Raw genomic sequence first — 27,245 nt, 5'->3', positions numbered from 1 at the left:
GGACAAAATAATATTTAACTGGTAGATGTGTGTTGATTTTCATATGTCTGAAAGGAAATCGAGCTGATCCAGTCAGACATAAAACCTGGAAATCTGAGTCAGGTAAAATAAAAACTATTATTCAAATGACTTAATTTATTTTTGTGCTTCTCCAATAAAGTATTTATTTATTTATTTATTTATTTATTCATTCATTCATTAATTCATAGAGTTTTTACACTGAAAAAAGCCAGCACATGGTCCAGCTGCAAAGCAAATTAATTGTATTTCTATTGTTTTTAACTCATTGCTGCTTTGAGTGGGTTATGTGTGTGATTTAAAATAAAGATGAACAATTCTGGTGGCCCAAAGTTTTGAGAAATATGCCTCATACGGTTATACACTTTCTGCTCATTACATTTCTGGAAGCCCTGTACAAGTCTTTGTCTTGTCATTGAGGTACCTGGAATTCCTTGATTTTCAATGTAATGGTTTTACTTTCTATCCACCTTATATTTCTGAGCACAGCAGCAGTGGATGACCTTTGGCAGGTTCCTTGAAGTCACGGTTTGAGCGTTTTTGTTTGCTTCACTCACTCTGGAAGACATTTCACACTTAACGTAAGATGGTGTGTATCTTTTTTTTGTGACTTTCCATTTAGCTTATGGGATTCTGCTTTAATGTAGTCAGAAACGGAATTACTTTTTTGAACTTAACTTTTCAGAGGAAGTCGGAGTACCCGGAGAGAACCCGTTCATGCACAGGGAGAACATGCAAAGGCTATGCAGAAAGAACCCCAATAAAATATCTTACAACACTTATTATTATTGTTGTTGTCATAATAATAATAATAGTTGATGAATAATACAATAAGATAAAAACACTACTGTCTTTTTATATCTGCTTGAAAATTCAAACTGAAAGTGGCTTGTTCTTTCCCCGCTCTGTTTCATTGAAATAGGCGTGTCTACGTTGACTAAGAAAACACTAAGGACCTCACAGACACAGTTTCGGGGAGTTGTCCGCTGACACCCGATAGTCCCGCTCCTCCTTTTCTAGCCTTTAAAGTACCCCGTCCATCGCTTCCCCCGCCACGCCCTTTTCCCCACCATGACCACAGCACGTCATCTGGGTTATGGTCAGGCATCCTCTCTGGCCGCCTGCCCGCCCCGGGTCTGCCTGCCGTCTGGGGTCCTCAGGGAAGAAATGCAGGAGCTCAGGGGGCATTTAGGCGTTTAGCGCTTTAATGCTACTTTTAGCTTGTTTAAGTGTCTCTCTCCACCTGTTGCCACATGTTTGCTCTTCTTTGGAGAAAATATGTTATTAAGGAAGGATGCTCTAAGAAATGATAGCTAAATACTTATTAATTTTACTAAATTCAATTTAAAAAAATTACAAGTCAATTCTTTCATGCCAATAAGGAAAAACAAATGTTTTACACAATGCTTTTTCAGGTTTTCTGAATTTATTTTTCATTCAAAGTGGCAGAGGGGAGGACATTTGCTGACTCCTGCAAACTTTTCAGGCTTGAAATCTATGGGAAGCTCTGGAAAAAGTGAGTGTGAGAGATGGAGGTGGAAGAAATGCTGAAGAAAAGATGAAGTAGGCTCTTGTAGCTGCTTTTTCTTCCTCTGGTGCTCTGGGAGAGGCTCCATGGCAGCTGTCCTATTCTGTGTATTAGTATGTGAGACAGAGAGACTAAGTAAGAGGAGGAAAAGGGGTCAGGTTGCACCCCTCTTTCACCTCTACAACCCCATACAGACGCACTGACACAAATGTACATGCAGCAGCAGCAGTTCAGCATGAACATGGCCAAACCCGATAGCTAAGATCGCCCTGGCATGTCATCTTAAAATCTGCCCGGCAACAAGGCATGCAGACAGATCCCAGAAGTGTGGAGTGTAACAGCTACTTCATGGCATCCTGCTAGTAGGTTGGCATCCAGGCTGTGGCACCGTAGTCCACTTCAGTTTCAGTTCAGTGTCAGTGATTCCTTTAAGATTAATGTTCAGCTGACAGCCGAATGCTGCTGTGAGAGTCTACTCCTGAAACTGAGCAAGAAGTGTTCATTTTATGTTTGGCAAAGATACTTAAATTTGTAAGCAGGCTTTTATTTGATTTATTTTTGTATTTATTTATTTATTTATTGCTAACCAACAGCCAATATAAAAATGGTCATTAAAACATTTAAATAATTATTTGTTTTGAAAATAAAGCATGAACAAAGCAGGAAGTTTTTTTTTTTAAATTTATTTTTATTGTGTTATCATTGCAAGAGAAAAAGCAATTAAATTAACTTGTTACAGTTAAGAGCTGAGCCTGAAATTTAAATAGGACTGTGATTTCTAGCATAATCTAGGATAGATTATTTTTACTAAGCAAAGAAATGACAAGCTGCAACAATGTTATTGCACTTAGTTTGTCAAAGGGAACAATTAAATCACTTAGCATTGAAGGTGAGCTAATTTGCATCTAGCTTCCAAACATGAAAACAAGCAGTTTTGTTTACAGCAAGACTGAATTAAACCCTGTAACGTATCTAAATTTTCAAAAGCTTTAATTGTCAATGATTCCTTTTGAAAGATGGAATCTCCAACAGTTTCTTTTGATGCTATTTGGAGGGAGGTGGTTGGTGATAGCGGTGTATTTCAATTTAAGCACCAGAGTAAATTGGAGTTAATTTTATAACTTGCTTGCACGTGGACCAGTACTGGAGTTCATTCTGCATCACGTTAACAATATGCTGATTTGGGCGTGCTGTGGTGGCGTAGTGGTTAGCGCGACCCACATTTGGAGGCCTTGAGTCCTCGACGCGGCCGTCGCGGGTTCGACTCCGGACCCGACGATATTTGCCGCATGTCTTCCCCCCTCTCCTTCCCCATTTCCTGTCAGCCCACTGTCATTTAAGGGACACTAGAGCCCACAAAAGACCCCCTGGAGGGGTAAAAGAAAAAACAATATGTTGATTTCTGTTACATGTGTGACACTGACTAGAGATTGCATGGAACCAGCTTTACCCTGAAGTCTTTCCTCTTTGATACTATAACGTGATCTATTCAAATTAAATGATCACCGTTGTCCCTTTTGAAAATGGAGAAACAAAGCTCCTGATTTAGCACGAATCTGAAATTTGATGCACTGTCCTCAGGCAAGTGAACTTTCTAGGAATGCTTCACAGCCTGGTACGATAGCCTGGCACCCCACTGTATATGTATATATATGTATACTGTATGTAAAATGTCAAAAAATCTGCCTTTGCTGAATGTCAAACACTCGCTATTGACGCAATTAGTCCTACTTTAGATCAAATACCTTCTTTTGTAGGAAAGAAAGGGACATTAGTCTAAGCTAAAGCATCTGTCTTTCACCTAAACCTGTTCAGGTCACGTAATTGATCAGGCGCATATGAGAGCTGAGTTTGCATTCTGGCAAGCCAGGGAAAGACAGCTAGGTGTGAGGTCAACAGGTCACAGACAGACCTGTGAGCCAGTCACGCTGTCACAGAGCAAAACCCCCAAAACAGACTGGAGAATCCATCTAGAAACCCGGAGCAGAGGCAGCGTGGGTTTCTAAAGGAACACACCAGACAGGAAACCGCATGATAAGTGTGTTTGAGCGTCTGCTGTGTGAGAGAGCGTGTGTGTGTAGGTGTTTCTTTCTCTGTTTTGCACATACACTTTCTTTGGTGTGGGATGACTGAGGTCATCTGAGTGAAGAGAGCACTATGCTGTGGCCAGTCGTGTTTAATAGAGCGTCGGCCAGGACAATGTATTTCTTGCCAGGATTCCTCACTTTATTGATTACACAAAGAGTTTTTAAGAAAAACACATTATCGCCAGATGTTACTGTTTTTATCTTTTTTTTCTGTGTCGAATCAGCGATTTCACATCTTAAACTTTGTCCTAAACTGACTCTTTAGAATTTTAACTCTTTCTCTGCAAGTAAAAGAAAAAGTCGCCCGTGTAAAAGCATATAAACAACATTGTCTCAATAAAAACCTTTGGGAAAATAGTTCACAATCTCCCGCTAAACGCTCATCTGCTTTTATTGTAAAAAAAAAAAAGAAGAAAGAAAACAAGCGCATTTCCTCGTTTTGCTGGAAAGGAAATGAAATTCCAACAGTTGTGCTTTGCTTATGGAGGAACCTGCATGCCCTGCCTGCCGCGAGAACTTCCTCTGCTGCTCTACTGGGAGATTAAATTTCTCTCAGAGCCGTCCAGCACCAGAGAGGTAGCAGAGAGGGCGTCAGTGCCAGATGGGACGTGACCCGGGTCCCTGTTTTAGTTAAATTTTTGCTGGAAGTAATGTTTATTTCCTTTGTTTCCCACATATTTTCTTCCTTTTGTGAACAGAATATCTCTTGTTTCTTGTTTCACTGCTTTTCATCGTCGCTATTGTGGTCATATCACATCGGTCCTTTTTATTTTTTCTCAGATCATTTTAAAAACTTCAGAATTAATATGACTCTTTCCTCTTTGATCCTGCTCCTTTAAACGAAACAGGATAACCAATATAAAATTACATTAAATTATTTCGGTGAAGATTTTATTGTCATTGTTAAATGATATTGATGGAGCTGAATAAAGTTGTGAATGCATCCAAGCAAAGCTGTCTTTCCTTTTAGTCTGATAAGTGATAAGGAAAAGGATTCAATAGGCTGTAAAGTTGAGAAAGAAAAGGTTGTTAATGCTTTTTAGCCATAATGCAGTTTCAGTTTTGCTTTTTGGCTTTTTAAATGGAAGAAGTATCATGTTCAGGTCAGTACACGAGTTACTTCCCTTTTATCAGAGTTCAATCTTTAACAAAAGCACAAGGAACTCTTTGGCTTGAGGGCAGGTGGCAGCTTGAAATTGTAGATACATTTTATCAAGAACGTTTTCTGATTTGGACTTCTTAACTTGATTGTTAAAGTTAATATCTAAAGGTTGTTTGGATAGTAACTCGCATCTGAATAAAGCGGAATTTTGTATGAAAACTTAATATAATTAACCCTTTCCTGACATCATATTCTATAAAACTGGCATTATTACAATGTAGTCTCCCAGCTCTTCAAAACAAAAGTACTTTCTGTTCGATTTCCTGAGAAGTACAACAATAAAATGTATTAACCTACCTTTTTCTACAATCAATCAATCAATCAATCTTTATTTCAGACACAAAAGAGGTCCATAGTAAAACAAAAAGAATAAAAAAACAAAAAGAAACATGACAGTCACTGACCCACAAATAAATGATGACGCCAATGTTTCCACAATCTTGAGAAAAATCTCGCTGTACTAAAAACAGGGTTTACTAAAATTACTATTATATTATTTTATGACACGGGTAATCTACACATACATTTATACATGAGATTCCTGAGCGCAGCTGCACATGTGGGAACAGCGTTATGTGCAAACATGTGGCTGGCACTGCTCCATCTAGGCACTTTGAGTAGGAGCCTCAGGCCATCATTGTATGCCACATAAAGTTTGTGCAGGCTACTTTTTTTATATCTTCGCCATAGATGGGCTGTGTAAAATGAAGTACAGAAAACTTTAAAAAGAGCTACCTTCACAGAGGATGAACACATACCAAACTTTCTGATCAAAATATTAGCCTGTGCATACATCATGCAATACTGCCTACAAATGTCACGATCATCAGATAGGTCATCAGTTATGTAATGTCCCAGATATTTAATTTCATTGCATATATTGAGGACAATGCCAGATAAAGAGAAGTCAGGGGTTATCAGATGCTTATCTGCTCTACTTCTAACAATCATGACATTGCTTTTCTTAGCGTTATATTTGACATCAAAATCACGTCCATATTGGGAGCAGACCCTTAGTAATTGTTGAAGGCCAGCACTATATGGGCATAAGATTACCAAATCATCCGCATACATTATGTGATTGATTGTGCGGTCATCAACTACACAGCCTGTTTTACAACAATTCAGGCGCTTTGATAGTTCATCCATGTAGATGTTAAAAAGGTAAGGGGACAATATACTTCCCTGCCTTACTCCGTTACCAACATTAAACGAGTCAGATAATGAGTTACCCCATTTGACATACATTAGTTGATGACCATACCAATAGACCATTATTCTAATTAGATATTTGGGTACACCTCTGCTTTCTAACTTGCAGAACAATTTTTGATGATTCACGCGATCAAATGCTTTAGAAGCATCAATAAAACACATAAATACTGTGGTGTTGCGCAAATTATACAAATCTAAAATCTCCTGTAGCACAAAAATACACATGTCTGTACCATGTTTGGGTTTAAAACCGAATTGATTATCAGAGGTCAAAAGAAACTCTTCCAGCCTATTTAGAAGGACTCTTTCAAAAACTTTCGACAAACTACTAGCTAAAGCTATGGGTCGGTAATTCTCCAAGGAGCTAATCTTACCCGCTTTGTCTTTAATAGTGGGTACCAGAATGACAGATAACATTGATTTAGGTAGCAGACCATGTACTAGACAGCCAGTGAAACACATAGAGAGTAATGCACAGAGTTTTTTACTTGCATTTTTCAAATGCTCAGTGGATATGTTATCCATCCCACAGGCCTTATTGTCTTTCAGTGTCATAATTGTATGATATATTTCTTGTGGGGATACAGTCACATTCTCATTACTGTGAATGCTTCCTATGTCAGAAATGTCACTTTTGACACAATTAAACAGCGCACTGTAGTGCTCTTTCCATAACTGAGTGATTTCTTTTACACCAGTAACACCATCAATAGTAGATGGAAGTGACGTTTTACAGTTATTTACTTTCTTTATTTCTTTCCAAAAGTCCTTAACATTATTATTTCCTAACTTTCTAGCAAGAGAGTCAGACCTCATAGTATTTTCACGTCTCCCTATGAATCTTAAAAAATGTTTAAAATTAGCATTTGCTTGTTTTTTTGTATTCAAACAAGGGGCCATGTCTCTACATTGCGCTGAACGTAAATATAACTTGAGACCTGACCTAAACTTGGAAAAAGTGAAATGTAAGTTTTTTCTTTAAATATGATCCTCTGCTCCAGTTAGGCCCAAATGTATTCATGCAATGGGCAGATTTAGATTGAGGATTTAACATCTCTTAAATCTGATAAAACAATGTAAATGGAGTATCAATTTTGAAATAAAAAATTATTTATTTTCATTTCAATTGAATTGGCACTTCTTTTTTTTTATTGCAGCAATCTGTCAAAGCCTTTGTATAATTGATGACCATCTTCCTGAATGTTTCCAAAGATATTTTGACAATTTATCTTTGTTGATGAGCACCTATTTGAAGTTGGAGGGCCTCCTTGACATCACCCAAATCATTAGTTTCCTCCACAGATTCTCTATTAGATTCAAGTCAGGACTTTGACTAGGCCACTCTAAAAGATTAACCAATCAGAAGGAACACTATGGAAAAATGAGAGTTATTTTAAACTTAAACATGCTGTCACAATGAGACAGCAAATCTTATTTCTTATAGCCTACCGCGATTTTTATTTTTTATTTTTTAACTGTTTGTCTATCTTGCCATGTTTGAACAAGAACCATCCAGAAGTTTTTTTTCGCTATGATGTGTCCCTGCTTCCTTTTGTCTGTGTGTCCCACCCTTTCTTTACCCACCAGTCTCCCTGCCACTTTGTCTCTCGCTGGGTCTCTCCGGCTGGAGTGATGATTCAGGCCCCATTGTGAGTTCAGCAATCCGATACAGCACCAGCCCAAGAGTGAGGGCGGGGAGGTGGCGTTAGGGGAGCAGGGGAGGGAATGAGAAACAAGAGGGATTATGGGTGTTCCGATGGCCATATCCATGATGTCTGGAGCCCCGGGTGCTTTGGCACTCTACCTGCCCTCTGGTTTACCAGTTGCTCTCATTCTGTGTTTTAGCTTTACATCTCTCTCCCTCGGTCCAAACACTCGTGAGCTCTTCACTGTCCCATTTTGGAACCCTCTTTTCCCCTCAGTCCACCTTTCCTGTGCACAAACATATCAGATTGTGGGTGATTTCATTAGGAAGATGATACGAAGTCTTTCAAAGTGCGGTATGCCAGAACAGCTTGCGACTTCTGAGACATTTAACTCCGCTTCCCTCTCTGTGGCACAGAGGGCAGCAGTAACTTCTAATAAAGGGCTGCATATTAAATCTAAGAGCAGATGGTGTGTGTGTGAGAGGCCATACCATTCTTTCTGCTGAATGTTTCCCCTTGGATCTTTTCTGAAGGATATCTACCTTATGTCGTACCTCTCACGCACTGACTGTGATGTCACAAGCAGCATTATTTAACAGGCATCTGGGAGCCCATTCATCATTTAATTAAAAGCGTCTGAAAGGAATCTGAGGCCTAATGAGATTAGTTTTAATAATTGATGCTGCTGCTGCTGCTGCAGACGGGCCTTTACACACACAGGCCCACACACACACACTTCGATCTACGGCTATTACAGTGACTCAGAGCCTCTGTTTTAGCAGCGTGAATTTGCACATTTTTGCTTTCTTACCTGTTCATGATACACATGTTGTGATGCACATTATAGTCATTTACGTCATATTGGTAAAAGATTAGATGGAGTGAAAAGAGCTGGCAGGGTTGTATTTTTTTACACCAGTGGTGTTTTGTTTTGTTTTGTCGGTTTTTTAAGGCAGACTTTTGTATTATTATTATTTATTGTTCAGTTGCTTAGTCCATAACTGAGTATACAGCACACCCCACAAGCTGTTTTGCTTTAATTGGTTCTGAGCAGAAAGTCCTGACTTAAGGCAGACAAGCATTCAGAGCAGTTTTAGTTTTCACTCTTTGTTACTGCTTTACCTGTTTATGTTGCTGATAAGAAATGCACACAGTGTTATGGATATGCATTCATGTTTCGATAGTTTAACTCCCAGTTAGATACATTTTGTTGTGATTAATTTCTCTCCATTTAAGATTGACAAAGTTGTCTTAGCAGATTGGCTTTTTTTTTAGTAGAGTTGGATTTCTGTCAGATTCAGTGAAATGACAGACCTTGTTCTTCTCAGAAAAGAGTTTAGAAAATAGCTCTGTAGTAGATGTAGTAGTGTATGTATTTTTTTTCTGCATAGTATGGTTCATTTAGTGAAATATGATTCTTTGTTGGAGGAAATAGGAAAACAAAAGGTAGATATACATATACAGTATTTACACCATTGAACCATGAGTCTTTATCCCTGGACACCATTTACCCTGAGCTCTTTAACTCATCAGGTCAGGAGTATACTAACCTGTTGAGGGTTCAGGGTAAATAGCTGAACACCAAGTTAAAGATCAATTCAAGCACCTTTTTGAGGAGAAACTACTCGTCCAACAATGAAACAGAAAATCGGTTAACTTCAGATTTGTTCACCCTGATTTCAATCTAACATTTGAAGAAACTTCCAAATTAGGAACAAATGTAACCATGAATGGTTGTTTTAAAAATTGAGCCAATCCCAGCAGTGCCTCGCCGTATTCACTCTATTGCATAAAGTTTTTCCTAACTATGTGCAAAAAGAAGCATCTTTAACACATTATTAACTAATTTCAAACATTTAGTTGAAATTACAGCTCTCCATAACTCATCCCTAAACTGAGTTATTGGTCCACATTCCTGATAAGAGGCTCATGGTTGATTATAAAATACATTGACATAAATGACTTAAACATCGTAAAGCGTTATTTTAAGTTCATTTCCTTCAGTTTTAACTGGAGCGATTAAGCATATTGCTTGAAATCAGAAATGGGTAGCAGCATGGCACTACTAAAACTCCACCCTGAGGCTTAGGGTAATACCAAATTATTACCTCTCTACCAGAGCCATTTACTGGGGTAAATATTTATCCAGGTGAAGGTTTCTCATCCTGGAAGACGCAGTGGAAACAGGGAACCCCAGAAAACTATGCCAGTTCCTGGGAAAGGCTCTTGTAGTGGAAACATGCCTCATGTCTATGTCAGTGTCCGACATAAATATTGTACTTACATGCATTTTATATTGAGCTGATTAAAGTAATGGCCAATATGAGTGCATATGTGTCTGCATGGTCAGCCTTGGGCCGGGTTAGGTTTCTCCCAGTTGTTTTTTTAATTACCCTCATCAGATTAACTGCGCTGGGGCAGTCAAGGCCAAACGCACAATTAACAGTGCAGAACCAATGCTCCCCCCCAACACACACACCCACACACACACAAATCCATCAGTGGCTTTTCATTTGTCTCCATCAAGTAAAGCTGCATTAAATCGTCTCTGTGATCCCCTCACTCCCTGAGACAATGAGGAGCCAGATTGAGCAGCAGGTATGAGGACCACCAGTAAGCAGTATGGGGAGTAGCCCATTGTCCTCTAATCTACTTCTCCCTAAAATGTAAATTTATTAGCATTTTACTTTCAAATATATCAGTATTCGAGACTATTTTACAAATTTGTAGCCATGTAAGTTCTGTGGTATTTTTTGTTGTTGTTTTTTTATGAACAAATTGAAAAAACATTCAGGATTTAATTTACAATAGGGGGTAATAGCTTAAGCTATTCACCATTAGGGAAACCTTTTATCATGCAGAAAAAGCATGCTAACCTTGATTAAAACCCTTATTTCAATCATTTCTGCATCACTTATAGATTGACATATAAAGGAAATTACAAAAGAACAAAAACAAAAAATAGTTGTCCATGACCAAGTGCTTTATCTTCTTGTCTCAATATCTGGAGCAACATTCTCCCACCTATAGTAGATATTTGTTCCTTAGGGGGGAAATATAATTTTTATTATTTATTTATTTATTTAACCTCAATTTGGAACTTTTCAATTTTCTGCATCAGAACTATAAGACTATCACTGCCACCATCACAAACTCACTGGTCTTATTGTTCCGATGCAGAAAACTGAAAAGTTACAAAATTGGAATCGGCAGGTCAAACATTGAAGAAAGTTGGAAATCTGTATGAACTGCTGAAACATTGATATGTCATTTTCCAAAGCCTTATCTATTATTTAAAGCTCCATCATGTAATACCTGGTTGATTTCAAAACTAATGTTTTCAAACAAATTGAATAAAGTGACTTTAGTTTTGGATATATCTTTTCTAGTTTGACTAAAATAATGTCAAAGCTGGTAGTTTAAATAATTAAATTATTAATTCCAGGCTAAATATGAATGAATTTGACATTCAGCCATCACACAAAGTAGAACACTAAAACCCAATGTAATTTTTTTTTCCAACTTGGTGATAGCTATATCCTGTTTCTCTCAACATTTGTGGAAAAATCGTATAAATGTACATAAGCAAAGAGGGGTGCCACTTGCCAGAAAGGAACAGAAACAGAGCAACTTATACCTATTTCACCTGAATCCCTCCTCCTCTTTCCCCCTCTCTCCACAGACTCACCTTGTTCTTCCCTTTCACTCCCTGACTCCTTTTTTTTCTCTTTTATAGCTTCCTACTACACCTGAAAAGAGAGCATTTTTGGAGGTATAAAGAGACGGATAGATTTACACCTCCCAGGGTGGGGGAACTGGAAGCAGGGTGTAGGAGGAATGGAGGTGGGGGGAAGGGTTCAAGGGAGGAGGCTCGGCACAATGTATTTTACATGAAAGGAAGGGGATAAAGTTACCACGCTGATAACCACTCATACAAATGGGGACAGCAGAAAGCTTTGAGCAGGGGACAGGCAGATGAGTGAGTGTGTGTGTGCTTGTGTGCAGGGGTGTGTGTGTGGCCTTGTATTTGATACATTGCCAGGACTATTTTCCTAACACATACTACTTTGTGGGGACCTACTTCTCCTTATGGGTTCTTAAAGCCTGGGCCCCATATAAGAAGAGCAGTTTTTTAGGGTTATGAGTTAGGTTTAGGACTAAGGTGTGTTTGATTTTATGTTATGTTTTGGGTTAGGCAGGTACCTTTAATGATTAGGTACTAAGGTAAGGATGAACTATACAAAGCAATGAAAAATAAATAGAAGTCAGTGAGAAGTCCTTGTGAAGATCAAAAGATACACTGTGTATGTGTGGAATACACACATACACACAATAAATAACTCATACATCCAATTGCAAAAATGATCAACTTTCCAAATAAAACCTGGCAAGTTAATTTCGGTATAACTGGATTTCATCATCTTCAAATATTTCCATTCCAGCATCCTTTTCTTTTTGTCATTAAAATTAATGTTATAATCTTCCACTTATCCCCATGTCTTAACATCAACAGATATCCTGTCCTGATCGGAGGTTCTGTAGCTGTCGTAACAAGCTGCTCCAATGCAGTGTTATCTAACTAAAGAAAATTATTATGTTGTTTTGACAATACTTTCACCAAAATGCTAATGCATTTATTTTATGATTTGTTTGTTGTGTCTGTGGTTATTACTAAGCTCATGTCATTTTTATCCTGAAAGGCTATGCTAATGCTAGCACGTTTTCTCTCTTTTTTGATATGACTTATTGATGATTCAGCTCATGATATATTTCATTGTGATTCCTTGTTTGGACAAAAAGCTCAGATAGATCGTTCCTATGTTTCAGAAACTTTTGTGTGACCGTCATAAAATTTACTGACAAGTGTTTCAGCTGCTCTCTGTGTAATTTCCCTTACTAGACTGAGAGCTATCCCATAATTTCTAAGCATAATGGGATAAGTACAACCTAGAATTCAGTTTTACAAGATGTAAATATGAATATATATTGTGATTTAACAAGATTGCCACATGGCTCACTAGAGGTGCAATAGACCCGATCACAGACAATACAATGATAGGCATCAGGAGTTGAGTTCAGTTGGAGGGAATACCAATCATTTGAAAATATTCTACATGGAACGCTGATGCAACTGCATTAAGGCATTCCTAGTAGGATTTTGTATCTTTGTAGCACGCTTGACAAGTCAAAGTGTGCAAACCAAATCAAATATTAGCTTGTGAGAAAAAGAAGCCCATTACGATCAATGTATTTGGAGTAAGCAGAGTCACGCCCTGTGGTTAACTACAAAGTATCCAAACGATTTTGAAACAGAAGGAAACAAGATCTGTTCTAAAGCAAAATTCATGGCTTTACAGTCTTTCTGTTTATTTAGTATTTGCATGAGACTGTTGTATCTGAGCGAATTGGAAAATATATTTAGGGTTAGGTAGAACCGCTGTTGTTCCACTCGAAAGACAAAGCCAAAGACAGGACACCTCACTCTTGTCAAATGTTTTTACATCACTTCTAAAATCAACAGAAAGCAAAGCTGAATTATGGTATTTAGTTGCAGCAGGACAGTATGCTTTGTAAATCTTCAGCTCAACGCTTTGATTATCTCATCCACACCTCTCTGGAGTTTAGTTTGGTGTTTTTTTCTTTCTTTTCGTCTGTTTTAATTTGTCCTGTATATTTCATCAGGCATGTTTGGGGACACCTCCTCTCCTCCCTTCTCCACTTGCTGTGAAAATATTTCACCGGGGATGTTTTTGGACAACCCCCCTCCCCCCTCCTCCTCCAAATGAGGTCTTGCCTGGCTAATAATAAAGTGCTTGAGTTGTCAAGCACTTCGGCAGCACCCTAATCTGTTCTGACAGCTAGTCCTCTACATACGTTCTCAAACGTCCAGTGCTCACACACACATATCCACCAATAACACACACTCTGCAGACTTTTGCTAAAATGTGTACACTCCTTCCACAAGCAGTCTATCAATCACAGGGCTTTTTTGAAGGTTGGGGATAAATGCTGTGGTGCTGGGATGCATGTTGGTGACCAATCTATAGATGGCTGGTTCCCAGTTAAAGACAGTGGCTCCGTTCCAAGTTGGTCTTCAACCCTGTGTACATTTTGTACCCTTACCTTGTTCAAATATGGTAACACTAAGGCTAGTGTGCTTGTTCTTAAAGTGTCATTTGACACAAAATATCATTCAGTATCCGTTTACAAAATTAGTGACATTTTTTTTTTGCCATGTGCCATGTCGGTCCGATTTGTTTCTTCTCAGCAATGTTTTCTTAACTCATCTTTGACAAAAAAAAACAAACTGAATTTTAAGACGTGACAAAGGCAATTCCACTGTCACGTTTCTGTAACTTTGAAAGCTAATTATCTTGATTCCACCAGCTCACACCTCATTTATCATATTTTTCATTTATTAGTATATTTTTTTTATTTCTTCCAAAGCAGACAGGGTCTTATAACACCTGCAAATAAATCACAGAGCATGAAAGCTACCACTGATTGATCATCTGGAAATTAAACCAGGACATAAATATATGAAGGTCTAATATGAAACGCCACAATAAAATAAGACATTTCTATAGTCAGTTTGTGGTCTCTTCTAATTGGTAATATTTATTGTATATAAAAATATATTGTTTACTGCGACTTCTTGGATGTTCCTAAATATTGTTATTCGTTGTAGAACATTGCTTTGTATTTATTTATTTATTTATTTATTTATTTTACTTTTCAAAAATCAAAGCATTAAAATATTTCAATGAGAACAACTGTTTTAGGAACAGTGCCATTATGAAACATGATTTCTGTGAGCAAAGACAACAGTAAACAATGAAACAGATGGTACAAAATGGCATAATTGGCATTCCAGTTTGTAAAATGATATCATTTACACAATAATATTCAAAAAATTAGAATATGCTTACAATGTGACTTGCTGTGACAATGTGACAATGTGTGTCTTACTAAAAGTAGCTGAATGTTGAATATTACTGTATACATATTGGATTTTTAGATAAAATACAAATAAAATCTTGTTCATGTTGGATGATTTATATATATCATGGCTGAACTGAATTTTAAACTGGTTCTGGTTAAAAGGAAAGAGACACAATGCTGACAAATGTTTGTGTGAGTGTGAGAGCTGGAATTACACACACAATATTCCAGTTCAACTATAATTTCCACTGATCATCAGCCACTGTTTTAGTACATCAAATTTTGAATAGAGACATTTAAATGTACTCCAGATTCATAAAGTGCAGTTAATTTGCCCTTCTAGTGTGAAAGGTCTCACCTGTGTATAACAGGCAAACATTAATAACTTCCTTCCTTCACTAGACTGTACATGTTGAGAGCCGCCGGATTCACAAGACTGTTGACTTTAACAAGAAACGTCATGATGATTTATTATGACAATATCTTATGTCTTGAGATCTCAGTTCACTCCCACTGCACACCCATGATAAACTACGACATCATCACAACCAAATGAAAGATCTTCCTCGTACTGAAAATACAACATCTTGATGTTATCAATGACATCCTGCACCAAAGCTAATAATAAAATGAAGTCTTTATAAATGAAAAATAGCATTTTAGGACAGGAGTTGACTTTTAGCTTTTACATTAAAAAAACCCAGGGCAGATGTATTTGACTGTGTCTGCTTTAAATTAGATTTTTTTTTCCACACTTCTATGTACTTTTACTATTTGCTGATTTTTTTTTATTTGTGTTTTGCTCTTTCATCAATATTGACAATTGTCAAATTATTCAGTTATTTGGAATAAACTTTAAAGTTGAATCACATATCTTGAAAATACAGTAGACTCACACCCCTGTTTTTTGTGAAAGGAGTCACCTAGTGATTTACCTTATTATTAAGAAGAACATATTTATTTATCTTTTTTTTCCAGAATTTGTTGATGTTGGAATAGTGGTACTGAGAAAAGGAGAATAAACACTCACATTTCAGGAATGTGTGTAATAGTGTACTTCTTGTCTTTGGCTCAGCACCAGCCTTTAGAACTGTCCTGATGGACAAAGTGAAAGAGTGCCATCTTCAGACCAGTGCGGCTTGGAGGTTTGATGGGTGCAAGTGTTTGCTCCCATCCATTCTCCCTGCTGATCTCTTTTTAACACTGGCCACACGCATGTTGGTTCCAGTTAACACGGGTTGAAAGTGTGTTCAGGTGTACATGTGAGACCCTGCGTGGTGTGGGTGTCTAAGTATGTGTGTAGGGGACCGCAGGGGAGGAGGGATGGTCAATTGAGAAGTGCGAAGTTTATGATCTTGCTTGTACTTTCTGCTGCACTTACCGAGATCCTCACACATTGTTTCCATTTATTAAATGCTTCACTGTGTTGTTTTTCTTTTGTACACAACTAGATTTTTAAGTCAGAGCTTCAGTCGAGATCAGACTGGGAAAACAAAACAATTAACATTTCAAATGTTTTTAGGCTCTAAATGCAAGCTGGGGTGAGTCTGTAATGAGTGACAGCAGAAAAAAAAGAGGAGGAGGAGAAGCGAAAAAAGAGAGGGTGGAGGCAGAGGAGGAGGGGAACAAGACGAGCGAAATGTTCCCCATTACTGGAGGTTGGGAAGACAGCAGCTGTGCATGGATTGACCTCAACAGCAGCAGCAGCGGCAGCAGAGAGGACATAGTTATTACGCAGTGTTCCCTTTCTCTCGTCCCACAAAGTGACAAAGAAAAGTCCAAAAGAAAAAAAGGGGAAACATTTTAGACATATGCGACTCCTGGAGTACAAAGTGTGAAGCAGGTAGACGGAGAAGAGAGGCATTTAGGGAGCGTGTGTGTCTCTGCTTGTGGGTGAGAGGGCAGTCTGCGTCTTGAGGGGGAGCTGCCCGATCGTTGCGCTCCGTAATGCATTGTGGAAGAGCGGGACTGCTAGCTGACGTGATTACACTCTGAGGTAAGAACGGATCTCCAAGCCTGAAAGAAAATTTATTTGAAATTCAAAGGAAACAAAGGCTGCTGTGATACGTTCCCTTTTTTAAGTATTACCTAATTAATCAGTAAAATGTTTGATTGATCAAAAGTCCTAAATTTACTGAAATATAAGCTACTTCTAGAGAAAAAAGGGAGAAACTCAAGGTGTCAGAAAAGTTAGTGGAACTTAGCAACAGTTGTGTTTTTTATGCATTTCGGTTGACTTACATTGAAATTAACAAGACTGGAAATGGAAGCGTATGCATGTTGCTGTCATTAATATTTTTTCAATTCTTAAATTTTCAAACTTTATTTTAAAATTCAGTATGAAAGTCACATACAAAAAATCTATTTTTAGGATATAATTCCAGATGAATATTATCTGTTAATCTAATTTAATTTGTCTTCCCTGTATAGGCGTGGGGATTCAGACAAAACCTTATTTGTGCATTTTTAATGCCGAATTTCAGCTTCTTGATGGAGATAAGAAAAAGTAACTCCATCAATTATTTTAGATCTTCTGATCATTTCAAAATATCTAAAATGATCTTCTGATTACATCTAATTCATTCATTTCTAAGCTGCCAGCATATTTCAATTGTAATAAGAAAGCCTCTTAGTATTTGCTCAAATGGATCTTTATTGTGCTAATTACCTGTGCTAGATGAATTTATCCATTAGGGAGTCCTTTCGCCGACCGGGTAGTGTTCCAGACCAGTCACCCGGTCAACCAGGTCAAAGGTCATCTTTTTTGGTGGCTCAGGTGACACAAATGGTTTATTCAGACATTGTGGCCACCTAAGAGTGAACTCAGGGGAGCTTTGTGTCTGATGTTAGATGTAAAATTAGCTGAGCACTAGTTCTCGCAGAGCTAATGATGCTGGATTTATTACCACTTCTAATGTTAAATATTATATTTTTATTACCTCTTTACTTTGTCAACGGGATGGTCTGTTGAAAAACCTTCTGTGACTGTTTATGCACAAAGGAATCGTCTTAATAAAGCTGAATATAACTTATTACATCTATCATATTTGACTAACCCATAAAACAAATGCGATTTTCTTTTATTTTTATATGAAACAAGTTTGTCTAAGAGTCAAAGACAAACGACCCGTCACACTGAGCGAGGCGAGAGACTCGGACACAGGGAACGCGTGCGTCCTAAAAGCTTTCTGGGATCAAAGCCTGCGTGTGGTTGTGTTTTCGTAGATCATGTTGAGACAGAAACCAAGCCAAGCTTATGCATTGCTGCATGTGTGTGGGCGTGTGCGCGTGTGTGTGTGTATGTGTCGGGGGTCCTGCATGTGCGCTACATGTGGATAGCAGTTTCTCACGGCCATCCCAGTTGATGCCGTGACTGACAGCCTTGTTAAATTTCAGTAAAGCATGAAACATGACATGAAAGTGTTGTGTGTGGGTGTGCGTACCTCTGTGAGTGTATGTGTGTGTAAAGCGATCCATATGAGAAGTCTGGCCGACCTTTGACCTCTGTCTTAAACAGCTAAGTGCTGCTTCTTATTCGCTCTCAGCAGGATCCTCTAATCAGAACCATTGCAGCACAATGGCGTCCTCTCCACACACACATCAACGTCCTAGTTTCCAGTTAACCAGAGTTTAGCGTCTGCCTTGCATCTTTTCTGTGCACTTACCTATGATTGCGATAATTTGGAAACTACCTGGATGTATGCTGCCTAGTTGAATTTTTCTGCGACTGCGTTTTACCCTGTGTGGGACTGTGTGTTTGGCAGCCTGCGCGTGCCCCTACACCTTGACAGTGTGTTGACACAGTGATTATAGGGCAGCTGGTACACATTGGCCCTCGCTCCACCCTGCATTTACTCGTCTAATTAGTTCCTGCTCCAAATCAGAGAGAGGAATTTTAATAGAGAACCACTGGTCTGCTGTCTGTCTCGACATAGCCTCACACAAAGGCGTGGATAAACCGAGCCTGTGTGTAGGAAGTGTATGCTGCGGTGGAGACCGAAGTATGGTTTCCCATAATCTTTTTTTTTTTCCAAGAACGCATACACACTGATTGACTTGACCACATGTCACAAGTATACCCCCCAAAGTCAAGGCTGAGTTCAGTTTCTACATGGACATGTTTAACGGTTAGGAGCGACCTCTCCGCTGTGACCTAACATGACCCCGCTGGGACCTTTAAACTCTTACAGGGGGTTGAGTGCAGCGACCGAGCGCAGGATGGAGATAGGGTCACAGGTGAACAAGGGAAAGTTACTATCTGTCACTTAGACTGTAGTTAGCACTTTGAACTTGATGGCACCTACTGCTACGGACAGCAGGTTGTGATTTATTTGAAAACATGGGATGGTATGAAATTATCAGGATGTGACTGGATTGATAAAAATATCATGTTTGAATATCTACACAGAAATTTAAAACAGTAATTGTGAAATATTGTCTAAATGCTTTAATTTTTCAAATTACAAATTCGTACTGGGAAAATAATGTAACATTTATTAAGTTATTTTTAACACAAGGTTGCAACCAGATTTCCATAAGTATGGAAAAGATACAAACATTTTTTCTGATTGTCTAATCTTAAATAAGAGAAAATTTTTCTCATTTATAGTCAGATAAAGTAATGTAAATTATTCTTATATGCTAACTGCAAGTACAATGTCAGACAGGCTTTTTATGTTACACCAGGAGCTTAATTTACAACATTTCAGTTAAATGGAGGCAAGCATGTGGAATTAGGGCAGAAACGATGTCTGTGAGCAAGACGACCCACAATCTTGATTTTGTTAACTTTGTCAGGAGGAGTGGACCAGAACGATTGCGAAAAAAGTAATTCAAAGCTATGCAATATGTTTGACAAAAGTCACGCACTCCCTATCAAATCCTAAGAAAATACGTAAATGCCTAAATTTCGAGAAAGCTAAAGAAAAAAAAAATCAGTCTCCTCCTTACTCTGTCTCCTGGCAAATAAAAATAATTTTGGTATTCCTGACTGATCTCAAACTGAGCAGGTTTATTTTGAATGACTATTAGACAGTGAAAACCGTTGGCTATGATCTCTTTTTACTACATATATAAATGTCTCCGTTTCAGCTCCATTTGCATTATTTGGTTTTGAGTTGAAGACAACAATTTCAACTTAAAAAAACAGCTTTTATTATAGTTTTCAAGTGAACCTTTTCTGTTTCTGCTCCTTAAAAAGTAACATCAGTATAGTTACCTGATATTAGCTGATGAGTCACTCTCCTTCAGTCTTTTCTCTTCAAGCTCAATTTCTTGTAAGCAAGGGAAATGTGTGCCAACAACAGGTGGGGGAGGAGCAGCACTGCACGACTCTAAAGTACAAAAAGCCACTTAGAACAATATTATTCACTTAGGCAGTGTCTCTAGCATGTCATGAGTCCGTAACAAGTTTCAGAGTTTTTGTGTTTTTTTGTGTTTTTTTTTTTTTTTTTACTGTAAATTATTTTTGCACTTTGGTAATGTTACAAACCCAAACTAATTTAAAAATAATAAAACATGCTTTTTAGTTTTTGATAATTTGCATAACAGATAGCTTAATCTCCTGGAAGTGTTGAGGAAATATTTTTTTACTTTTTTTTTCTTTTCTTTTTTTTTTAATCACATCGTTTTATAATCCCGGTACAATGTGTTTGACTCATTAACACCATTTTATGGGGCTTGTTTATGGGACACTTAACACTGGTTCTTATGAGTCGCTTGTGTGTAATGCATCACATTTGTGTGTTTGAGGTTGTGTGTTTGCAAAGTAATTTACTGTCTTCTGGTTTCTCCGCAGGTGAAGAAATCACACAGTGAATCTCATGTTCCAGACCCTTCAGACGCCAGGTATGCTCATTTATATGTGTGTGCTGTTTACACCGAGTGTGTGTGTGTGTGTGTGTGTGTGTGTGCGTGCGGGCGTGTGTGTGTGTGTCCTATTTCTTTGATCATGGTGCAGAGAGGTGAGGTTTCACTGCAGTCGCAAGCAATGGTGAGGTCATCAGTACTTCCCACAGGCTTCGGTTTCTGAAAACCACACACACACTCACATGCAAAAGAAAGATATACTTATTACCCTGAGCTGAAACACAAATGACACATGCCATACATGCATTGAGAGCATGGATCCTTTTTCTGGTGTATCCTGCCAAAGTGTTCAAGATCATGCAGTTTAAAGTTAAAATATAGAGTACCTTTCAAGGGCACACATATATCTTGACCTTTGCTTTTACATCTTCTAACTTTATAACCACAAAAGGTATTATGCTTTAATGTGGTAGACAAACAAAAAGTAGTATGTAATCATGGAGTAGAGGAAAATGGATGTATGTTTCAAATTTTTTTAAGTGATAAAATCTGAAAAAGTTTACATAGTCCAGATCAAACAAATGCAAGTAAAATTATAATTTTTAAAAGCTTTTATAACGCTTTTGTGGTGAGTATACTCTTGCAGTCCCCACACTCAGATATACCAAAGTAAAATCCAGTTTATGTGGGAGACAAGTATAGAAGTTGCTCTGGCTAGATGAGACTGGAAATGTACTAATTGGCCTGAGGGCAGAATATTAACATTACGCATCATCCGCACAGTAAAACCTGGTGGTGGCAGCATCATACTCTGAGGATGCTGTTCTTCAGGAAGACAGGGAAGCTGGTGAGAGTTGATGAAAAGATGGATGGAAAAAATATATAGACTAAGTGTCGGGTTCTCCTTCCAGCAGTACACTGACGCTATAGATACAGCCAGAGCTACCGTGGTTTGGATCTGGGCATATTCATCATGAAATAATGGCCCCGTCATAGTCTAGATCTAAATCTAAACAAGAATCAATTGCAAAAGTGCTTCTCACAGACCAAATCTCCATCTGTTTGGACTGAACTATTTAACTAAGAGTGGGCATAAATTTTAGCCTCTAGATGTCAAGAAAAAGCTAGAAACATTCCCCAACTGCAAGCAATGACTCAAATCTTAGTTTTCACATATTTATCTTTCCTTTTTTTTACATCACAGTTAGTCAGTAATATAAAATTACAATAGAATAAATGAAAATTTGTCATCTTAACATAACTAAATGTTACAGGTCATCAGATATTTTTACAAGGCACTGAAGTCTCTAACTCTACAGCTGATTGGAAACGGAACATTTTTACTGACGTGAGGCCTTTTCCCTTCTAAAATAAAACATTCAACCAAAAGACTGGAATGAATATAATCCTTAGCTGCATCTCTGAATCTGCTGTATGTCTTTGACTCCAGCGAGCCATATATTTTACTAGAATATTGCTCATTTTAGTCAAAGGCCAGACGTAATGTAAAAAACAGAAAAGAGTTTATGAAACACCAATTCCTGCCACTGCCTCTCGAGACGAGCAAAAACAGAGAGGGGGGAAAATGGGCAAGGAGGGGAGAGAGAATTATTTCCTGCTGTTGAAAGACAAAAGTAAGGATGGATGAAGGGTTTTGAACACACAGCGGAAAAGTAATTGTGAAACTCGCTAACTCTGTGCACATAATATAAAAGACATTATTTCAGTCTGAATGTCCAGGTGAACACCGTGTCTTACTTTCTAAAAGACTAATAAAATTAAATTCTTCATTCTTTGTACATTTTACTTTTGGATATCTTCCCCAGGCAGCTATAAAATGTTTATTATTTATCTTGACTTTGGTTTGCAGTCATGTGTAGAGATGTAGAGATATCTGCAGGGATGTTCACTCTGTTCAGCAACATTAGTTTGGTTCTTTTTCCATCTCTGCATTTGTTTGGCCTTTGATGTATTGCACTAAAGGAAGAGTTTGAGAAAACCTTGAGGTCGGTGACTAAGGGCTCTCACACACATACATTTATAAGAGGTACTGTCCACACACGCAATGAGTTAACAAAGAACTGCGTCCTCCCCCAATAAACCTCTCCTTCTGCTGCTGTGAGTCTTCAGTGATGACTAGTAATAAACTTGAGTTTTGAGTTGGTTTTTCTCACAATGTGCACGCATTAACAGTAGCAAAAAGTGATTTATTTCTTCAATATGTGTTTTGTTCCAACTTTAAAAAGTAATATAGATCTCAATAGACATTGAGGGTCAGTATATTTGAACTCCAGCTGTTATTTTATCTCTTCTCCCTCTCACTGCCCGCACACTCACTCTCACACTCTCAGTTTATCATTACCACCTTGTGCGTTGATCCGTCCCAGTCATGCATGTAGAGCACATTGTAAAAGCTCAAGCATGGCAGGCTGTGGGTTTGTATTCCTGCCCGCAAGTGCATACACCCCTTCACTCAGAAGCGCACACATCCCAGTCCATAAAATAGCCAGCAGGCCCATAGTCAATGTCTAACGCCTCTGAACACATGCTCGGCTAAACTGACCGATACTGAGCAGCATGAGGTTTATGACACTGTGGGAATACTGAATATGATTGAATGTGCTCACTGGGACTCTTACATATTAAATCAAAGAGGTAGGTCCTCCAGCTGTGAGAGCGTTTTTTTGTTTTTTTTTCTGTTGATTTTTTTTTTGTGTGTGTGTCTTTCAAGAATTGCGGTTCATCTTATTGCTCCCTGCCCTCCATCCTTGCCTCTGTTAGGTCTATGGAAATGCAGGACCTAGCCAGTCCTCATAACCGCGTGGGAGCCGGAGACTCGACAGGCTCCAAACTGGACAAGAGCAACCTTGGCAGTCCCTCCATCACCACTAATGGAACAGGAGGTGAGCAGGCAGAACATGTTTACCAGCTGTGACTGTGATGGAGAGGTCACTTTAAGTCGTTTAACGGTCTCAAAGTCTCTTTGTCACATTATGACTCCACACTTCAATTTATTCTAGTAGTAAGATGGCAGCACAAAGTAAAGCTAAATAGTGGAGAGAAAGTTTTTTTTTTTACATCTAATATAAAGTTTAATTTTCAAGTCTAAAAGATTTTCTTCCACAATTGCCCTGTTTTTATGTCTATCCAACTCTCCTGCCCCTGCTGAATAAAAACCTCCCCCCAGCATAGTACTGCCTCCACCGTGTTTCAAAATGGGCATTGTCTATTTTAGTGAAGTACAGTATTATTTTTTGCCCTAAATGTCATTTTGCTTGTAGGCAAAGCAGCTCAATTTAGTCTCATCTGACCAAAGCATATTGTTCCCCATTTTTGTTGTGTTCAGTACAATACTTGTGGCAAACTACAAAAGAGGCCTTTTTTAAATTCATGGCTTCAACTTGGTAAACTGTTAAAAATCTCAAGTGGTACTAATACGTTAAGATGGCATTGTTATTTCAATAAAAAAAAAATACACTAAATGGTGTGTCAACTCTGATAAAAATGTTTATGCATTGCACTGGAAAACACAGATACACATATTGGGCAGTTCAGTTCCTTTGCGCCATTCTTTGCCAGGAAAAGATTGATATAAACACAACAGCATATCTAAAACCTAGACAAGTGGAAGTATTTTTTAATTTCTAAATACTGAATATTATATAATGCGTAAACCTACAATTCTTCCAACTGACTAGAGCATTATAGTACATTTTATTTGTGTAGAAAAGGAGTTTCTTAATTTCTACATCCACCTAAATGATCAATGAGATAATAAAAATGATAATGTAGCGGTAAACTTTTAACAAGAATGTGATTTTTTTTTTTCTGGTTGCCAAAAATGTCTTAATTTTCCTCCTGGATAAATCGTATTTTTGCGCGATATGAAGTTAAGCACCAAGTTACAATGAACACTTCAGCATTCACTGCCTAAAACCTTAAAACTTACTTTATTTTCAGAAGCACAAACCCTGTGAACAGCTACAGACCATCTGATAGAAAACACACATGCAAGCCACACACTGAAACTTGGTGCAAACAAAAGCATTTGAATTCAACATCATGAAACCTGTTGTAAAAAAAGAAAAGTGCTTAAGATTTTCAACATGCACATATAAATAGAGGATGAGGACATTTATGGAGACAAACATTAGACATGCACATGCAAATGTAGGCGTGCACACACGCACACACTGGCATTAGTGCCACAGAATGTGTGTAAACACACAGTAAAGCTCTTCTGCTTTCCTCGGCTAACCATTTGGCAAACTGCATCTGTGTGTGTGTGTGTGTGTTGAGTTTAAGTGCAAGCCCCAAATCCTACTGGAAACTATTTCCTCTACAAGAACATTAAAGCATCACTGCTGTCTTAGATGTCAACGCTAGCTTGCACTTTTCTCTTCTCTTTTCTTTCTCCACCAGCCTTTTTTGCCCCCCTCTTCCACAATTTATATATTTTTTTGCATCCCTTTACGTCACCCTTTACTATCCTATTCTCTCAGTGGGCTTCAAAGGAGTTTGACAATGTAATAACACAGGATTTAAGGGTTTTATTGAAGACAATCCTTTGATCTAACCACAATTTGATAGCAGATGAAAAAGCTTCATCCTGCAGTTTGCTCGTCTCGACGTGCTAACAGAGACGCGGCTACATTAATAGCATCGGCCCGGGCAGACTAACACCAAATTCAGACGCCACCAAGTCATTTGTGATGAGCTCACAGTTAATAGTTAAAGCAGACAGAGTCAGGACTACACGCAGACAGCCAAAACAAACTACATAACCAGCATTCCCCTCACCTGACATCAGCCAACACTCAGGCCCACGGGCCATCTCCACAGCAACTCATTTGTCTTCATTACAGCTGGTCCACTGGGCTCTATTGCTCCCTGAGGGGATTAATGAAGCCGGCCGGAATTAAATGGAGTTCTCATATGGTCGCTGATGAGTTTTAATCATGTTCAAAGAAGTGACCAAGAACCGTATGCAATATATAAAGAGGGTCAAGAGGCAGGCTGTTTTAAATTGGTGATCACGTCCTGCAGTTGGTTTCTTTACTGCTTGGAGGAAATCGTTTACATAGATGGAAGCAGAGAAAGATGCATCAGACAGCCTTTACTCTCAGTTCACATTGACATTCTTTTTTTGAAACAGGTAAAAAATATTAACTATACAATTTGCAGCAACACTTTAAACCACTGAAATGGTTCCATCTTTTATTTATCCACATAATGACTCAGATTTACTTCTAGGCGAATCTATTAAAGTTTTTTTGAGTTGACACTTTTACAATGATGAAATAAAGTCTTTTGCCTCCTCAAAGATTCCTTCTGTTTTTGCTTATTTGCCACACTTAAATAATTTAAATTATTAAGTGTTAATTATAATAATTTTACCTGTAATATTAGGGTAACATGAGTAAACGCAAAGAATGTTTCCCAATGAGTCTTTTACAATGCCAATAAGAATTGTCTTCTTTGCCAAAATTGTGCTTCTTATTGTACTTTTTTGTCGACCTTTGCTTACATTTCTCAAAGTTAGCCTTTGGTTTCATAAGGTTGAAACCAAAACTTAAATAGTCAAGCCAAAAAAAAAAGTATTCCATATTTTTCTACATGTACTTTAAACCAATGTTTCATAATGATCTGTGTGATGCAGTTGTTAATAATCTACCATGGATCATGCACCTGGTTTTAGTTGCATCATATCCTCTCCATCTTCCCGCCTTGCACTCCTGCAGGTGAAAGCATGACCGTTCTAAACACGGCTGATTGGCTGCTGGGCTGCAGCAGCCCGCCCCCTGCCTCGGGTTCCAAGGACTATGGTACAGAGGAGCATGTGTGTGAAACTCATAGAGCATTACATTAACAGCAAAGAGGGTCAGTCTGTGTAGTAGAGAATGATTTTCTTCCAGGGCCTGGTCTGATTGGCTTTTGTTTGCTGTGCTGTATTGTTTGTGTTTGACATGCCAACACTGAATTTATTACAGCGTGTGTGGTCTTCAAATGTAGTATTGCAGAGGTTCCCACTGGTCAGAGGATCGGTTTTCATGGATCCGAAGGGGAAGTCAGTAGATGTGAAGGGAAATTTGCCAGGTGGTTTTCTGTACATAATTGTGTTTTAAACGTAATTATCGAATTTCATGGTATTTATCATTTTCAGGAACTTAAATGAAAAACAGGAAGGCGGGTACATTAAGGTGCTCAGTTAGGTTGTAGTTATTTAAACTCGATACCCTCAACGGCGAACTTTGATTAGCTTTAAAAAGGGGAACCCCTGCACAGAGCTTTCTGTTGACACACTGGAATTGCAGAATTGCATGGTGATGTATTTGTTTATTTGCGTTTTACCCTGCATGATTTATGGGGGTTTTTTTTGTTTTATTTATGTAACATCATAAGCTTAAAACTATAACTCTATTTCTTGTCCTATTCTTTCAAGTGAAAACAGAGCCTTTGAATAGCAGTGATACGGTCACCACGACAGGCGACACAGCACTGGACACATATGCTGGCTCAGGTAAAGCACGTCAAGCATTTCAGCCCGACACAACATGAAACCATTGTCTCCCATCGATATCGTCATCATCCATTTTAGCTCAGTGGCAGCCCTGCTGAAAGCTTTAATCCACTGAACTGCTGTCTGGCCTTGGATTGCATCATGAGAGGCTGGAACAAGGATGAGAGACATTTTCACGTTTGTCTTTTTTTTTTTTTTTTTCAGAATCACAAACAGACCTGTGGTTCTTTTACACTGCAAAGCCCACACGCGGATACACAAAGCATTTGCGAGAGCGCTTAAAAGTAGCGGGGTGTTTGTCAGTACTGCGCTCTGACAT

At 38.3% G+C, this 27,245-nt stretch overlaps 1 protein-coding gene across 7 annotated transcripts in view; it reads left to right on the top strand.

Moving 5' to 3' along the window:
• The window catches only part of eya4 (EYA transcriptional coactivator and phosphatase 4), a 51,576-nt gene that overhangs the window by 8,187 nt on the left and 16,144 nt on the right, over positions 1–27,245 (top strand). For 4 of the 7 annotated variants that reach the window (XR_003598545.1, XM_028041191.1, XM_028041190.1 and 1 more), the window contains exons 3-6: positions 20,396–20,445; positions 23,188–23,309; positions 26,148–26,231; positions 26,849–26,926. Coding sequence is in view for 6 of the 7 variants with exons in the window: in XM_028041191.1 (XP_027896992.1) it covers positions 20,396–20,445; positions 23,188–23,309; positions 26,148–26,231; positions 26,849–26,926 (334 nt within the window). In the remaining variant the exon portion in view is untranslated. Of the gene's footprint in view, positions 1–16,235; positions 16,595–20,395; positions 20,446–23,187; positions 23,310–26,147; positions 26,232–26,848; positions 26,927–27,245 lie in introns of those variants that run through there. The other 3 variants (XM_028041193.1, XM_028041192.1, XM_028041194.1) reach the window with 2 other exon arrangements.

This window comes from Xiphophorus couchianus, chromosome 15, assembly GCF_001444195.1.
Source record: "Xiphophorus couchianus chromosome 15, X_couchianus-1.0, whole genome shotgun sequence".
In the NCBI taxonomy this organism is placed as follows: Eukaryota; Metazoa; Chordata; class Actinopteri; order Cyprinodontiformes; family Poeciliidae; genus Xiphophorus; species Xiphophorus couchianus.
Note: the sequence above shows the minus strand (reverse complement) of the source record. Positions and strands in the feature narration are given on the sequence as shown.